This window comes from Zonotrichia albicollis, chromosome Z (assembly GCF_047830755.1).
Source record: "Zonotrichia albicollis isolate bZonAlb1 chromosome Z, bZonAlb1.hap1, whole genome shotgun sequence".
NCBI classification, from domain to species: domain Eukaryota; kingdom Metazoa; phylum Chordata; class Aves; order Passeriformes; family Passerellidae; genus Zonotrichia; species Zonotrichia albicollis.
In genome coordinates, this window is record NC_133860.1 from 70,040,425 (window position 1) to 70,058,642 (window position 18,218).

The 18,218-nt window shown below is 44.0% G+C and overlaps 1 protein-coding gene across 1 annotated transcript; it reads left to right on the forward strand.

Moving 5' to 3' along the window:
- The first annotated feature begins 10,207 nt into the window (after window positions 1–10,207).
- GNG10 (G protein subunit gamma 10) lies at window positions 10,208–16,439 on the forward strand. Its single transcript, XM_074532748.1, has 3 exons — window positions 10,208–10,458; window positions 13,706–13,837; window positions 15,563–16,439. Exons 1-2 carry the CDS (start codon window positions 10,378–10,380, stop codon window positions 13,829–13,831), a joined length of 207 nt encoding a protein of 68 aa, XP_074388849.1. The 5' UTR covers window positions 10,208–10,377; the 3' UTR covers window positions 13,832–13,837; window positions 15,563–16,439.
- Window positions 16,440–18,218: the final 1,779 nt, after the last annotated feature.

Genomic DNA, 18,218 nt, shown 5'->3' on the forward strand with positions numbered 1-18,218 from the left:
CCCCAGTTTAAATACCAGGCATGTTGTTCTCTGATGTAGAATATCCGTTTGGTGAGTTTAGGTCATTTGTTGGTTTTTTTTTTTTTATCTTCTCACTGGCAGAGCATGAGACAAGGAGGGAAAAAGTCCTTGACTTTGGATAAACACAACTTAGCAAAAACCCAAATATCACTGTGTTATCAACACCATTCTCATTCTCAGTCCAAAACACAGCACTGGAGCAGCTACTGAGAAGAAATTACCCCAACTGTAATCAGGGTATAGCCCATTGCTATATCATCTATATACTAGCTCTATCATCTATATCATCTGCCTTATGTCAAATTTCACATTCCCCACTATCACATTACCTTCCCTATTTATCTGTTTTAATAGATACACAAACATCATTCTCTTAGTCAATGGAACACTGTTAAGTGGTCATAAAACAGACACATAATTAGAAAAATTTGTTGAATTCATTTTACCCATGACTTTGGCCTTCATCCTTGGTAAGAGCCTTTCAAGCAGAAAAGATGAACTGAGGTATTGGTTTGTTGCTTGCTGCACATTTGAGCCAGTTCTGACCCCAGTACTGCTGCACTTGGTGGTTTTATCTAAGTTGATTTTTGTGAGTGCGGTGATCAGAGGAAGTCAGGCTCAGACCCCCAGAACAGTTGTGATTAGGATTGATGCCGTGAGGTGCTCTGTGAGGTGATGCACACGCACGTGATGCACCACTTCTGTGTGTAGAAGTGGAATAATAGCTGCATGTGTAATAGAGTGTTGCCTAGTGACAAACATCATACAATTTAACTCATTGGCTATTTTCACCTAAAATCAAATTGCCTTGAGGCACACACAGGACTTCCCCATCCTCCAACGTTACCTGCCAAGTGCACCTGGGTCCTTGAGCAAAAGCAATCCCACAGATGGGTTTGCCTTTGCCTGGGGCAGGAATAACCCAGACTTTTTTTCCCAGCATGTTTTTAGTAGGCACTACGGGAAATTTATCCCCTTCTATACCACAAAAAACATTGGGCAGGGCCAGCCTGGCTGGCAGATCCTCTGGTATCTAATCAGGTGACCTTTGTTAAATGTGTATCCCAACATTTGAATGTCCCACCACTCATTGCTCTCAGTGTAGTCTTTACAGTCCATTACATAATTCATTCTTTCCAGAGGCTGGTGCATGCCAGGGAATGATACAACCACTCAATGCCATGTTCTTTGTCTCAAATGTCTATGAGGACATTTAGGAAGGAAGTTCACTGTCTGATTCAGATCTTTCTGGGGTGCCATTTTGCCACAGGACTTGCTTTTCCAGGCACAGGATGGAGTTCCAGGCAGTGGCATGAGGCACAGGGCACTTCCCCAGACATCCAGTGGCTGCTTCCACCACTATAAGCACATGGCACTCACCACCACAGACTTGGGGGGCTATATATGGTCAATCTGCCAGGCCTCCCCGTATTTATACTTCAGGCACCATCCTCCATGACAAAGAGGCTTTACCCACCTGGCCTGCTTTTTGGCAGCTCATGTTTCACATTCATGGATAACCTGTGTCCTTGGTCAGGTCCATCTCTCAATCCCAAACCCATCTCTGTGTGGCATCTCTTCTTTGATGTCCCAAGGTGTCATGGGCCTACCAAGCTAGAAATAATTGACTCTTGAGTTGCCAGTCCAGGTCCACCTGATGCTCCTGAGTCCTGGAAGCCTGATCCATCTGCTGGTTATTCTGAAGTTCTTCAGTGGCCCGGTGCTTGGATACATGGTGCGCCTTCACAACCAGGCTCTCCTTCCAGGCAGCAATATCTTGCCACCATGCAGCAGCTCAGATGGGTTTACCCCTACACTGCCAATTTTTCTGCTGCCATTACTGCAACCGCCCCCACAGAGCGTTTGCCACCGCCTGTGAATCAGTATAAAGCATCGGCCACTTTCCTCATTCAGCCATGTCCAAGGCCAGCTGGACAGTTTTCAACTCTACAAACTGACTCGATTTACCTTCTCCTTCAGCAGTTCCTGCAACTTGTTGTGGGGGACTCCATACAGCCACTTTCCACCCCTGGTGCTTTCCCACAAGGACAGCAAGGACCAAAATAAAATAGGCACATTGCTCCTTCCTTTCTGGTAATGTATTACCTAGTGGTGCCTCTCCAACACATATTACCTCTCCTTCTGGTGACATTCCCATATATTTGCCTTCTGGCCACTCCATGATCCTTTCTAAGATTCCTGGATGATGAGGTTTCCTATCCAAGCTCATTGTGCAACCAGTGCAACCCACTTACTCAATACAGCATTGGTTGCATGGTGTGTAGAGGAGATATCCCCTTCAAATATCCAGTCCACTGTACAACCAGCGTACCAGGAGGAGCTGTGCTTCAGTACCAATCACCTCCAAAGTGGCTAGGATACCATAAGCTGCTTGGTATTTCCTTTTTAGTTGGAGTATAATACACCTCAGATCCTCTGTATGCCCAATCCCAAAAACCTAGGGTTCAACCTTGAGCCTCACCTGGCACTTTCTGTCAGAGGCTCCAGGAAGAACCATTCTCTTCAACTTCAGTATAAAGCACATTTTTTACATCTTGCCCTATTCAGACTGGCCCAAGGGATGCACCATGAATTATCTCCTGTTTGATTTATTCAAAGGCTTGTTGCTGTCCAAGGCCCCATTCAAAATCATTCTTGTTCTGTGTCACCTGCTAGTGGGAGCTTACAATCAGACTAATTTGAAATGTTCATTCTCCAAAATTCCACAGTGCCTAAGAGGTGGTGTTTATTTCTAGGTAGTTGGTGGGCACATCACTGTTATCCTATAAATAATGTCCATTAGGATCTGGTGATGTCCATCTTGCCATTTTATTCCTAAAAATTGCATGTCCTATGCAGGTCCCTTTACCTTACCCTGTTTTATGAAAAATATGGGCTTTAGAATTAGGGAAAAATGGACTTTATGAATTTATGAATGCCATTATTTATGAAAATATGGACTTTAGAAAAGGAAAGAAATTTTCTTTCTCAAAATCTCTCCTGCAGTATTCCTCCAAATAAAGATATCATCAATATATTCCAGGTGTGCTGCTTTACCCTGTTCCATGGCAGTCTGGATCAGTCCATGGCAGATGGGACTGTGTTTCCCTCCCTGGCAAGGTCAGTTCCAGGTCTAGTGGACATCCCTCCAAGTGAAACAAACTGAGGCCTGCTCTCTGTGCCAGAGGGGTTGAGAAATCATGTCAGCAATGTCAGTGGTGGCACCACTTGGCTGCCTTTGACTGGCGTTCGCATTGAAGCTCCAAGTGTTGGCTGTGGCAGCACTCAGAGGTGGCATTCACTCAGGCCACGATAATCTACTCTTAGTCTCCCTCCCCATCAGACTTTCACAGTTGCCATATGGGGCTGCTAAGGGGTAAGCAGGTCCTGCTGATCACTCCTTGGCTCTCCAGCCAGCAAAACACCTCATGGGTAGGAATTGCAGAGTCTCCATTGGAGCCCTATTACCTCCCATGCACCGCTGTGGTGGTGGCAGGCACCTGCTGCTCTTCAGCACCCCCACAACAGGAGAGTCCTCTCAGAGACCAGCCAAGGTAGGCCACTGTTTAATTTCCGCTGTCTCTGGAGAAGTTATACCAAAAGCCCACCAATACCCTCTTGGATCTCTGAAATACCATCTCCCGGCACAGTCTCTGCCAAGGATGCATGGACCCTCTGGTCCAGGCACACTAGGATGCTTTTGCCTCTAATTCCCAGTTGGACAAATAGCCTCCAACAGAGTTAGTTGTCACTCCAGAAATACAACTGGATACAACTGGATTCTGTCCCTGTATAGCTTGATGGCATTAGAGTACAATGTGCACCAGTATCTAGCAAAGACTTTAATCCTGTGGGGCTGCTGTGCCAGGCCATTAAATCCACACAGTCCAGTAAACCCAGCCATCCCTCTCTTCCACCTGGCTAAGAGGCAGGGCCCCTCTAATACTGATCTGAAAGTTCCCCACTAACATCTTGTAGAAATAGACTAGAACTTCTCTCCACAGGGCCAGTAATATGACCAGACCTTCATTCTGCCTGGAAAACTGTCTGCTGGAGACTGGAGCAGCAACCTCTGTGGAAAAAAATTGCACTGTGCTTGTTTTCCCCTTCAATTCCTGCACCTGTTCATCTAGGATCAAGGTGGATTGTTCATTCCACTTCCTCATATCCCCTCCATTGTCCTGCTGATAAAACCATGGAGTACCCTGAGGTGTGTACCTTTTATATCCTCTTTCTTGAGCAAGAAGACACCTGCTGTCAGTCATAGAAATAGGGGCCCCTATGGGTGAGGAGCAGGACATATTCCCTCTGAAATCCTGAAAATCCTGAGTCAGTTTATCTGATAGCTTTTCCACACCTACAGTGATGGGGGAAGGAATATTGTTTTTGAATCCTGGATGTGGAAAATCACCCACTGTTGGTTGTACATCATCTTTCCAAGCTGTTGTTGACAAGGGGGTTGGCATGTGCTGTTGGTGCACTCTGTAGAAATTTCCACCATGAACTGTGGACATAAGACATCATCTGGACCTGGGTGAGCTGCACATCATCCGTGTCAAAATATATCACTTTTCATATGATAAATTCCCTCAGTTATTTAATACCTTTATCTATTGCAGCCCATTTGCTTAAGTTTCATGGAATATCTTCTTTATAGGGATACCTTGCTCTCACACTTGATAAGAGTCATGTCCCCAGACAAAGGACTTGTGTTTTTTTTCCCATTGCTTTGTCAATGCCCCATTTCTCAGAAAATGGTCCCAGCTCTCTGCTTTCCTTACTCTCAGGTGATTATACAGGCACCTGGATAATGACTGAATATTCTCATATCTCCCGCAGCTCACTCAGGGGAAGGGATCAAGTTGTGGCTGTCTCTTCTGTCTCCTCTTCCAGTTCCTGTGACAGCCTTGAAGAAGGCTCTGTAATTCACCCTTGTGACATTGCTGCTTCTTTGTCCTGTTTATTCTTCCTGTCCTCCTTGACTGTGTTTGCTAAAGGTTTTTTAAAGGCTGACTTTCATGTACAATTCTTCCACTTTTGTACAGGGGTGACTGATGTTGGTACCTGTAGATTCTGTTTCAGAGGTTTCAGTGGCAGTTCCTGTTGCTGGGGTTGGAGCAGCTGCAGTGTCTCACAGTGGCTGGACCAGCTGGTCTGTTTTCATCTCACTGATAGAGATCTTCTTTTCCCCCTGAGACTACTGAGCAGTGTTGACCATGGCTCAATAAGCCTGGGCCAGGCCACAATATGTTGCAGTGATTTGGGTTCTCTTTGGGCTGCCAGGGCGACAGCACACTTCCAAAAAGTAGTTTACTAGTTTCTGGATTCTGTACTTGCTCAGGTGTAAGGTGCAAACGTCTTGAAGTTGCCCACTACCCTACATACTTTCTCAAAAACCCCACACACCCTGTCACTCCAAACTATTCAGCTGTTCAGGTAACAGCCAGGGCAGAGTTAATTTCTTCTCAGTAGCTGTTACACTGCTGTGTTTTGGATTGAGAATGAGAATGGTGTTGATAACACAGTGATGTTTTGCTTTTTGCTAAATTGTGCTTATCCAAAGCCAAGGACTTTTTTCCCCCTCTCATATCTCATACTCTGCCAGAACAGAAAACCAAACTGGGAGGGAGCATAGCTGGGACAAGTGACCTGAAATGGCCAAATGGATATTCCACAGCAGAGAACATAATGCCTGGTATATAAAGTGGGGAGAGTTACCTGAAATGGCTGCTGCTCTGGGCTTGGGGAGAAGGAGTCTGATATCAGTCAGCAGGTGGTGAACAATTGCATTGTAGATCACTTATTTGTTTTCTTCTTCTTCTTCAATTTTTTTTATTTTTGTATTTTATTATATTTTCAATTATTAAACTGTTCTTATCACAACGTATGAATTTTACTCTGATCGTTCTCCCCATTGCACTGGATTGGAGGTAGAGAGAGGGGGTGGAGTTGATCAAGTGGTTGCTTTGTGCTTGATTTCCATCTGGCCATAAAGAACAACAGTCTTTTTGGCACCTGATCATGGACCCAAAAGGCTGATATAAGGGCAGGTCTGAAAGTGTGCTAAAGGAAAATTGTTATAAACATTCATTGTAGTACTTTAACAGTTGCTAGCTACAATGTGGACTTACTCGCTTTCACATTTGTGACATTTTGTCTGTATTGCACTAGTGATATTTTACTTGCAGTACTTGTTCTCTGTGGTGTATTTTGTAAGGTGGGACTATGATATCATGGTGTTGCTGGCCAGGACACCAATCAGGTATATGTACTCAGCATTGCAGTCACCTCTGTGCTTTGGGAGTTCTTTACTGTGAACAATTAATAATCTTAGTAATTTTTTCCTCAGAGGAACCACCTGTGGGGGAAACATCTTCCTATTGTTTTGTCCCTCTTTTTTTTTCCTTCCTTGCCCTCCAGGCTGATTACAGTAATCAAGAATATTTAAGATTTCAAATATCCTTTGACTACTTTGAAACCCAATTGGTCTTCTTATTGGGAGCCAGCATGTTGTTGCAAATGGTTCGAGTCCTCTTTAAGGTCAAATAAATAACTGAGAACCATACCCAGAGGTCTGCCCAAAAGCTGGACAGTTTGGAGAGGTGGGAAGGAGAGCTGAATTAAAATTTGTATGTTGAAATAAGAACAATTTGATAATTAAAAATAAAGTAAAATAATATAACGATAACAAAAAGGGGAAAAAGCAAGTGATGCACAATGCAATTGCTCACCACTTGCTGGCTGATGCCAGACTCCCCTTCTCAAACCCAGATTGGTGACTCGCCCCAGTTCAGGTACTGGGCAGGACATTCTATGGTGTGGAATATCCCTTCGGTCAGTTATGGTCACCTGTCCCTGCTATGCTCCCTCCCGGTTTGGGAGAGCATGAGGAAAGGAGGGAATAAAAAATCCTTGACTTTGGATAAACAGGACTTAGCAAAAACCAAAACATCAGTATGTTATCAACACCATTCTCATCCAAAACACAAGACTGTAACTGCTGCTGAAAAGAAATTAACTCTATCACAGCTGAAACCAGAATAGCATGATAAAAATATTGTGCTGAATCTCTGTACACAGTAGTAAAATTGAAGAGGAACTGCTGGATTGTTCCTTAATCTCTGTTGAATGCAGAGAAGCAATGAACTTAATTCATTTTGCATCTAATTATCAATTAAAGTCTAAAAATTGTTAAGCAAGATATGCAGAAAAAGCTATGCTTGCTTTTATGAAGCAATCTTAGGGACACTGCAAAGATGCATATGAAGTGGGAGACCACAGCTTTGGTGTACTGCTGCTTCATCCTCCAAAACACAATTAGTCTCCTGCAAGAGTGGAAGAGGGAAGAATAAGTTGCTGTGGTAGAAACAGAGAATGAAGCTAAGCACAAATACAGTGTTGCTGATTATTAGAAAAGACAGTTACATCTAGAAATGTACAAGGCAATTGTATTCAGGAAGATCTAAACCTGTGTGTGCAGTTTCACAGGCTAACAGCTGTGCTGCTCTTGCCCTTGTGCCTCATTTTGCTCTGTCCTTTTCCAAGCAAAATATTTGGGTTATGCAAACATGAAGCCAAAACACAGATCTGTTTTCCCTTGACATCTACCTTCCTTGCAATCAAGGTTAATTTCATGTCCTGATAGTACAGTGGAAATCAATGCAATGGAGGTACAGTCCCGGCAGAGGACAGAGCTGTGTCTTTCAGTGGCAATGGCGTTTTGTCTCTGTAGCACTTCTGGCTGGATATCAAGTGCCTGGAGAAGTCAGATATATCATACAAACAACTGGAAATGAACCATTTTACTGAGTTCACTTTGGAGTTTTGTCTTCTCTAGACATGTCACCCCTTTGAAAATAATCAGATGCAGACTTAAATTCATAGAATGCAGCAAAAATTTGCTGGGCAGAAACACTGCAGTCACATTCCTGTGACAAAGGATGGAAAATCTCAGGTGTCTTTAGAAAGCTGCCAGCAGTGCAATGACACCTCATTAGCAGAGGAGGCTACGCATTTCTAGATTATCATGGTAGTTCTAAATTATGTTGGTTTTCTGGGCATAAATATTCAGAGACTGCTGAGAGTTACAATAGTAGGCCTAGAATAGCCAGTGTAGGTTGAATCAACTTGAGAGAGAAATGTTTACATGAACAAGTATTGCTGGTACTGGGTAGTGGTGAGATCATTATGGGGAAAAGGGTTGCAAAGAATTAGGATCTTGGAGAAGATTCAGTGTGTCTTTTCCGTGACCATGCTGAGGCTCTGACTGAGGCACAAGCATGTGCATACAGCATTATAGAATCATTAAAGTTGGAAAAGACCATTAAGACCATTGTTCTGCTGGACCCGAAATGAACTTTGCTTGAAACTTCGTAGAGGACACCTCCCCAAATGACCAAGAGTGACCACGAGAGACCCCAGAAGAAGCCCATGTTGCTATGATGACAAGTCATAAGGCTGTGCAAACTAAATGACTATGCATGAGGTAGGTGGTAACTAGGTATTGGATAGGCAGGTTTGTGTAAAATTTTGTGTATAAATTCTCTTTGTTTTCACTCCTTGGTGTACTTGATTTGTAGGAAAACTTCCACCTTGCACCCTCTGTACTATAAGCAATATCTCCTTTCTGGACCTAAACGTTTGTCTGTGTTCCTAAAATGTCAGAGTCCCAAAAATTTGGCAATACCAGCACCTCAATGTTCTTCTTGTTGTGAGGGGCCCAGAACTGGGCACATGACATGAGGCATGGCCTCACCATTGTCGAGTACAGAGGGACAATCACTGCCCTGATCCTGCTGGCCACACTACTGCTGATGTGGACCAGGATTTATTGTCCTTCCTGGCCACCTGGGCACATGCTGGCCAATGTTCAGCTGCTCTTGATCAGCACTCCCACATCCTTTTCTGACAGGCAGCTTTGCAGCCACTCAGTTCCAGCCTGCAGCACTGCCTGGGGTGTTGTGACCCAAAGGCATCACTCAGCACTTGGTCTTGTGGAACCTCACACAGTTTGCCTCAGTCCCTCGATCCAGGCTGTCCTGATCCCTCTAAAGAGCCTTCCTGCCCTATAGGTCAACACTCCCATCCAACTTGTTGTCATCTGTGAACTTGCTGGGTGTGGACTTTATCCTCTCATCCATCTAGATAGGTGATGAAGACATAAAACAGGGCCGGCCCAAATACTGACCCCTGGAGAACACCACTAGTGACCAGCTGCCTGCTGCATTTAACTCCATTCACCACAACTTTCTGGTCCCAGCCATCCAGCCAGTTCTTACCCAGCAAAGAGTTCACTCATAATCACCATGAGCTGACAGTTTCTCCAGGAGAATGCTGTGGGAGATGGTGTCAAAGGCCTTGCTGAAGTCTAGGTAGACAACATGCACAGCCTTTCCCTCATTCTCTAGTGGCGACACCTTGCTACAGAAGGATATTTGGTTAGTCTGGCAGGACCTGTCTTCCAGAAACCCATTCTGGCTGGGCCTGACATCCTCATTGTCCTGTCTTATGTTCAGAACAACCATTTTAGGCTGTAAGCTTAATTCCAACAACTTTCAAACAAGCCAGCAAAATAACAGCTGCCAAAAGTGAGAGGACTTATTTATGTGAGAGGTCACTGCTGAAATGGTGGTGAACAGCTCTGGGTGGAGAGATGCAGCAACACTGGCAGTTGGAACCTCACAGCTGCCTGTGGGCAGAACACATGTTTAGAACTCCATCTCTGTCAGTGTTCAAGACTAAGTTTGGTAGGGGTCTGAGTAACCTGATGTAGTGGGTGGCATCCTTCCCCAAAGTAGCGGGGTTAGAACTAGACCATATTTAAAGTCCCTTCCGATCGAAACTATTCTATGACTCTGTGAATTCCCTTTCTCCTCTGCTTCTCCCTGTTTTTCCCCCACTTCTTTTCTGCCTTTCCCCTCCTTTTTTCCTTTTTCTCTCCTTTTCCCCGTTTTTCCTCTTTTTCGTCTTTTCTTTTTTTTTCCTCTTATTCTACCTCCCTGTTTTTCCTCCCACTTCCCCCTCTTTTTTTCCTTCTCCCCTCCTTCCCCCCGTCCCACTTTATTTTTTGTTTCCTTTTCTTCCCTTTCATTTTTTTGGCCGTGCTGTAACCAGCAGGTTTCCGGCCCCTAAAGCAGCCCCAGCGCGCACCGAGCGCCGCCGCAAGGCGCTGCAGGCGGCAGCGAGCAGCGGGGTCCGGCCGAGAGCCGGGGCGGTCCGCGGGGGCTGCGGGCGGAGCGGCCCCGGCCCCTCCCCGGGGCGGAGGGAGCCTAACCGAGCCGAGCCGAGCCGAGCCGAGCCCGCCGGAATCGCGCTGCGTGCCCGCTGCATCCCCTCCGTGTTCCCCCCGGCTCCGGTATGTCGTCGGGCGGCAGCCTGAGCACCATGCAGCGGCTGGTGGAGCAGCTGAAGCTGGAGGCGGCCGTGGAGCGGATCAAGGTGAGCCGGGGCCGGGCTGGGGCGCGGGGTGCCGCGACCCCCGCGGCGGGCCGGGAGAGCGGAGCCGCTCCTGCCTTTCCCTCCGCACTGGGGGGCGCCGCCCGCCCGGGCAAGGAAGGGGCGAGGGGGGCGCGGCGGGCTGCGAGCCCCGGCCGCACGGCAGTGATGGAGCCAGTGCCGTTCCCTGGTGGAAGGAGCCGTGATAAATAATACAACAGCTCCTCGTTAGTTCTGCACCAGCAGACAGATAACCGAGAGTAGTTCCTCGCAGCCCGACTCCCCCCTGCTTCGGAGCGCTGGCAGGATCTGCAGGGGGAGGCGGTGCGGGGTGGTACCCGCTGGCACACTGGGGAAAGGCAGGCGATTTGCTACGCATGCATGAATCTTCTCCTGCTTGCACATTTCCAGACAAAGGCAGCACGATGAGGCGGTCCTGTCGTCTGCCAGCTCCTCAGGTTTGGTGACCTGACCGAGACAGCTCTTGGTTTCCAACAGATGTGGGGGATTCATCACCATGCACAAAATCCAGCATAGTCTGTGAAGTGATGGAGGTCAAATTAATTGATATCCTGCACTTTTCTCGTCTCTCTGCTTGCATTCGCCATTTTTCTCTGGCCAGTCACAAAAGACTAGCTTCCTCAGTCTGATGGCAGTGCCAACACATTGAGCTGCAGGAACTTAGCTAATTGATTTAAAAATAATTCATAATACTTGTTCCTACTACTCCTGACCTGGGCTGGTGGAAATTTGAAGTGCTTGTTGCAAGGCGAAACCACTCTGGCTTTTAGATATAATTGTAATCAATTTGGTTTTGTTACTACATTTTAGTAGCAAAACAGAATCAGCAGATGCTTGATTCACTAAAAAGTGCTGTGCTTATCACCACAGTAAGGTGTGGGAATATGTGAGAAACAACATGTTTCAGAGTAGAAATGTAGACTCTTGTGGAAAGAGGAGTATTGCCAAACACCGAAACGGTTTCCCACCAGTTATTGTTGGTGCCTGGATCTCTGTTCCTGCTCATTTTGAGCCATAAACTCAAAATACTCATATACTTCTCCCCACTATTTTTTTGTGGGTGGGCAGTGGCTATAAAATACATAGTTTGTAGTTTGCAGGTGTTACTTTGTGGCAATAACATATTCATATTCTGGAGCTGGACTTCTCAAGGCCGCCTATTTTTTTTATGAGTTTGCTCTTGGAATCTGGATAGGCTTGTCCTTGATGGACCTTAGACTCATCTTTCTTGCAGCACTGTGCACAGACCTCTTTCTATGTCTGCTGTTCTAGGAGCCTGTTCATGGCTTTGAAATGACACATGATGAAAATGTGTCATATAAATTGTATCATCTGAGTTTCTACACATACTGTACAAAAATAATGTGAAATATATTCAGTTGATAAAAACCACTTGGTACAGTTTTTGCAAGCACTGAAATGGGAGAAAACATTGTTTCAGCTGCTTTGAATAGACAATGTGTTTCCAGACGGAAGCTGGTTATGAAAGGATTTTTAAAAATACATTCCATACTGCCAAGTTCCAATGGTGATTTTGTTTACCCTGCTGGCTAAAAAAGCAGACAGGAACAATATTTTCAGAAAGAGGAAACTGAGTAGGAAGAAGTACCCATACACGTCTTGCAAGTGGAGGCTGCTGGAGGGAGTGTGTTTGTCATGTGATGAAATACTGCAGAAATTTTCTGTGTGAGCAGGAGAAAAAGAAGAATGTTATGGGGCATAGGTAGGACTAAGAGTAGGTTTGTATCTTTTGAGGATATATCAGGACATATGTAGCTCAGTCTGTGTTGAAGGGTCTGGCAGCAAAGTGCACGGAGATGCTGTAGGCACTGCTAACTCTCAAAGGAAAAACTCCCCATGGCCTTGGCCTGGGCAGTGTTGGCTTTTGGGATCTCTGATGGCCCCGTGGGGCACCACAAGGGGCAGGTGCTGTGGTTGAAGCAAGGGTGCTAATGCTGCAGGGGGCCCAAGGGGCTGGGCAGGGCAGGAGACCTCTGCAGCCTCCAGAAAGGGCTTCTCCTCAGGTAAGGAAGGAGTGGCAAAGCCTGCTGACTTAGCAGGAATCCTTGCTGCACACACTTCTCCCTGTACTCTCTTCAAGAGAACCTGGGAGGCTGAGGGGGAAAAAAAACTTCTGATAACACCTCCCTGAAGTGGCATCAGCTCCTGGCTAAATTCAGGCAGTTACTAGGATGAGCATCCTGGAGAAGAGCCTAGGGAAGAATTGGAAGACAGGAGTGGACCGGAGAGCAGCAAAATAGCAAACAAAAGTGTGTGCTAGGGCAGAATTCCCATGTGTTTCCAGATGCTGTTAGATGGGATGGCCAAGAACCAAAATTCCACTGGTGCTCTGGGGTGGTTCCTTTAGACAGGAGGCTGGGAAATGTGGATGGTCCTTCTGGTTATTGCTTTGGCAACACTGAAGAGTGGTGTAGAAAGAAAAGTCAGTGTTTCAGGAGTCCTGTAACAAAGGCAGAGGTGAGGTCAGAGGGGAACTTACAGTTCCATCAATATATTTAGTATTTCCTTTTACAAAGTATTTGTCAGACAGCATGGGTTTTGTACAGTTCCCTGCAGCTGTTCCTGATGTGTGTCTGGGAAACTGGAAATTCCTCTACATATTCCTTCAAAAATGTAGGCACATGACTGACTTGCCATCCGCGAGGAGAGCAGGGGAGTTCAGTGCTGAGGTCATTTTGCCTTTGTGATCTTGGGTTTGTTCTACAGCTCTGGACTCTCCTTCTAGGGGGCCAGAGCGTGGATTTGAAGTTCTGACTTCACTGCTGGGGGAAGACGACAATTTGGACTTCGAAAGCTTTTCATCCTCATCTTTTTGCTTTCACTCCTTGTTATACTCTGTGTTGTTTAGAACTTTGGAATGAAAATACTTTTAATAAATTATCAGAGGATATGAGTTCAAATATAAACCTCCAAACACAACAGAAGATTGTAAAATTGTCAGGGCTCTGAGCATTTTAATGGGGAGAAATTGCATCACTGGTGCCTCAGTCCTCTACACTCTTCTGGCTTATCACTGGTGTAGCATTTCATGTGTGCTTCATGAGAGCTTTGTAAATTGTGCTTCTGTGCTGATTTACTTGATGTTCCAGAATCTGAGAGGTGACTTGGCTGCACTCCAGCTCTGTTTGACAATAGCTCTTCAAGAGGAAATGCTTAATAGATGCTTGTGAATGAATTAGTTTCCTCTCTGGATTTTTTTCCTTTTCAGGTCTCTCAGGCAGCTGCAGAACTCCAGCAGTACTGTATGCAAAATGCCTGCAAAGATGCCTTGCTTGTTGGGGTTCCTGCAGGGAGCAATCCCTTTCGTGAACCCCGATCCTGTGCTCTGCTCTGAAATCAGGTAATAAAGATGCTATGACAACTACTCTAATTTGAAACTCAAACCCTTGGAGAGACAAAGACACATGGTGATACTTCTTTAAGTGTTGAGTTCTTGCTTGGATGTTCATTATTTCTCTGCTGCCTCTGCAAATGGTTTTCTGAGTTTTTTAGGCGGTGCAGTGGAAGCATGTCTCTTTTCTACAGATCTTTCTAGAGGTGTTTTCTTTATGAGTTGTTTTTTTGTTGGGATAGTTGTGTTTCTGTGTTTGTGCAGCAATAAGGTAATTAGCAGCATCCAAAGTAATTAAAATTGTCTAAGACACACAGCTGTGTTTGACATAGGTGGACAGTAGACAGTCACTTACCCAGCTTGGAGAAGTAAGACAAAGCTGTGGCAATTTTATATGTTCTGATGACTAGCTCACAGCCTAAGTAAATTATGTTAAAATACATTTCGGTCTTTAATGTCATATTGCAGTTCATTTCACTGTGTCTGTCCTTAGGCTTTTCCTGTTTTTACTGTTGGTACAGCACCAAAACCAGTGCAAGCAGAGAGGAGCTGAGGCAATCTGTAGTCACATCCTTTGTAACCTTTTTCAGCACAGATCTAAAGGATGAGCTGCTCCCTGAACTCTGCATTGCCTGCACCCCTGTAACACCTGCAGAGTAGGTGCGTGGCTGTCCAACATTTGCAAACCTTTGGGATCCAGTTTCATGATTCCCAGTCTGGCCTCTCCCATTTGTCACAAAGGTTATCAGTGATTGCAGCAGGAGAAATTAAGGCCATGCATGCTAGTAGCCTTGGGCAGAACCACACCATAACTTGAAAAATCTACTTCTTTTGCTCAACACACAAATGTGGAAGTAGGATATTCAGAAGGGGTTACTCCTCCTTTAAAGAAAGAATAAAAATAGTTCCTGCTAAAGAGCTGCAAAATCTACAGAGAGAGGAAGAAACACTGAAGTCTGTTCTTTTGATGAGAGTGCTATTAAAGAAAAAATGGATGTTTTCTCAAAGGGCAGAATTTAAGCTAAAACATAAGTACTCATAAAATCTTCTCCTTGCTGCTGCCAACTGTTACTGAGCTTGGACGGGAGTTTTTGCCTCATCAATAGCAAGGCCTTGATTGTTGCTACATAGGTTTAACAAAACGGGATTGAACCTAAAGAAATGAAACAATTGAACATGAGATGCTCTTCTGGAAAAATTCAGAGAGGGTGAAGCAAAAGCAGATTTTCTTATTTTGGGTGCTACCCAAATTAATTCTTTATGCAAATAAGATAATATTCTTAATACCATTGCATATGTTCTTTTGTTTTTTAAGCAGCTTTTCTACCTTTTGGTTTTCTGGGGGTCTGTGTGTGTGTCTACACGTTCTGAGTTCATCACATCATACAGATACATTACAAAATATTTTCTCAAGAAGAACTTGATGATTAATTTATAATACTTTTAAAAATGCATTGCTCAGCCCAAGATGTCATTTGGTACTTTTTGCTGGTAGATCAAATATTTAGTTTATTATTCTTGTGTTATCTTAGGATCATAAGAAATTCAGAGCAAAGTAAAAAAGCCAGTTAAAAACTTTATGATATTGTGAAGATATCAACATTCAGCAAAGGAAAATCATTATTTGGATTTTCTCAGTGCAAAGGAGCTTTTCTGTTACAAGTTTTAAGAGAAATTACATCTATCAGCATAAGAAAATGGCATTTAATAAGCCTTTTTTTTTTCTTCTTGTAGGGAAGGTCATTGGAGAATTGCCTTCAAGCATGACATGAATAACAACTGCCTTTCCTTCACAAGAAAAGTCTCTGTCTTTTATGTGGCTAAAACAACATCCTAGATATCTGTTTCTGTGTTCTTGTGAATCTGTATTCCACTATATTTTAGTAATGTTCTTGAAGTTTTTTAACTTCATAATCACCACCACTTTTACTACAGTATGCTAACTATACAAATATTACTTAAGAAGTTTACATTTTAGACATGAAAAACATGTGAATTTTTAATCAAATTACTTACTCTCATCTTGATAAACAATAACACCAGAATACTAGCAAAAACTACTCATGGGGATTTTTTTTTCCAAAATATAAAACAACCTAAAAGTGAATAATTAAAGCATAAAGCTAAATGCTGTTGGAACTGAAGTAATGTCCTCAGAGGACATTTTGCTTCCATTAGCAAGACCTGGAACCAACTTTAGGTTTTTTTCAAGTGCATCTCAGTGCATAATGACACATTTTAGTAACTGCTGAACACAATATGTAACAGAGGCCTGATTCCTAAATCATGTTTCTTGCAATACTTCTTATCTGTAAGCCTTCTTCTACTTTGTAACAGTACTGCTGCAGTGGAATGTTGTTGACGTATTTAAAATTACCAAACAGACACTAAGAATCTCTGAGCACCCAAAGATAACTGCATGCATTGTTGTCACGGTTTGCAATACACAGAATTTACTAAAATGTACTTGGTCATTTGCCTTCACTTTTTTGATAGAGCACTTTTACAAGAACAACTTTTTAAATAGGTTTTTAATTTTGTGTACTTCCTATTGTTTGTATTAATATTTTAGAAGTTTGGAAATAAAATTCCTATCCCTCTTGGCTTTGAACTCGTGTAATTGTAACAAAGAGCAGCTACTGTAAAGAAAAGGATATGTGGATTTTGCAGTGGGAGTGAAGGCCTCAAGCTCTTTGCTTTTTTGGGAAGAGATGGTTGCTGTTGGAGTTTTAGAAACTGTATCTTATTAGTAGAAAAATCCCATTCATATCTGTTTACCATAGTTGTAAATACTAACAATGTTATAAGGCTCACATGTTTTGAAGCTGTAAGGAAGAACTCTGCAATCCAAGTACTTAATGCTCATGAATGTTAACTGAAATGGGGCAACAGTGTCCTCCAGGCGGTTTGTCAAATATTTTCATGTTGCTGTCCTGCAGAAAGACATCAGCGTGAGAGCTGTAATACTGCCAGTATGTATTGTGCCTTTAAAAACAGAGAACATCCTTCAGAGCTTCTCTTCACTCTGACTTCCTTTCACTGCAGGCTATTTAAGTATGGCAGTTTTTCTGTTAGTACTGGACACAGGTACAGAAGTCTAGAGAAAACCAAGATACTGTTGCACAGAGGCCATCAGAGGCTTGGTTTGAGACCAAAATATCAAAGATACTGATGAGTCAAAAGCCTTTAGACAACCAGTATTTGGCTGCTGTCTGCTTCCTCCTAGGCAAGCCCTTCATATTTCTTTTCCCTTTTGCAATAAAACTTCCCCTCATCTCCACACCTGTTTCTCTCCCCAGAACCTCTGCTGCATATGAAATCAGGCTTGGCAATGCCACTTGGAGCTTGGGTTTTGAAGTGGCTGCTGAGCTGGCACAAGGAGTGGCCAAATCACAGTGTGCAGCAGGGAGCAGAGAGCCACCACTGCCAGACAGCCAGTCAGCCATGGCTGTCTCTTGGCTGCCCTGCCCAACTCCACCTGGTCTCTTGCAGCTGGAGCAACTGCGGGCGGGCAGCTGTGTGCAGCATCTTAGCTTCCTTCACCAAAGACTATGCAAGGCTATCTGCTGTGCCGATACCATCTGATGGCAGCAGGTCTTACAGGACACCCAGGGTGAAGAAGATTGAGTGAATGTCCACATTTGTATGCTCAGTGCCTCACGGGAGCCAGAAAAGCCCCACTTTTCTCACTGTCATCTCTCCCAGCTGATCAGCTCTTCTCCATCTACAGCTGCCTCCTGCCTGGTCACTAAAATGTTTATAAACTTGTTCCAGGAATGGAGTGTCCCTACCTGTAAGACTGGAGATTGGATTTTTGTACTGTGCCTTTCTGTCTAAGAATTAGTTGCTTTCTAATTCATAGTAATAGGTAATTTAGCAAGGTAGGGGTGGGGTAGAGGGGCGGAGGGAGAGGGGAAGTGCATCATTGTAGTTCAGCAGTAATTTTATTCCACATCAAACAGACAAAAGGAGGGGGAAGAATGTCATAATTTATAAAACTGTCAATGTGTCCATATTTTTGAGAGACTGAGATTTTTCATAAACAAAACCAGTAAAAACCAATAGTCATTGCAAGCCCTTTCCCTTATTTTCCAGTACATTACCAGTAATTTAACTGTACACTGACATTTTTTCTACCTAATGGAAACTTAACAGAGACAGCATTTGAATTTTTTTATTTAATATACACAATATATCTTTGTTTTCAAAGTTATCTACAGATGATCTATGCTATGCTTTAACAACTGTTCATGTGGAAGTTCTGGTGTCAGCCTTTGCTTTTGGAAGAGGAGAACATAAATACACAGCTTGGCACTGGCAGATATAATTTTCTCAAACTGTGGTCATCTGTGACTGAGGCTTTGTAGAGCTATACTTCAAAAAAAACCAG

What these genes read in the sequence shown, in the direction of transcription:
- GNG10 (XM_074532748.1), top strand. Translation starts at nt 10,378, where the DNA reads ATGTCGTCGGGCGGCAGCCTGAGCACCATGCAGCGGCTGGTGGAGCAG. An exon ending in CGGCCGTGGAGCGGATCAAG is followed by an intron (nt 10,459 to 13,705) that starts GTGAGCCGGGGC and finishes TTTCCTTTTCAG; the next exon opens with GTCTCTCAGGCAGCTGCAGA.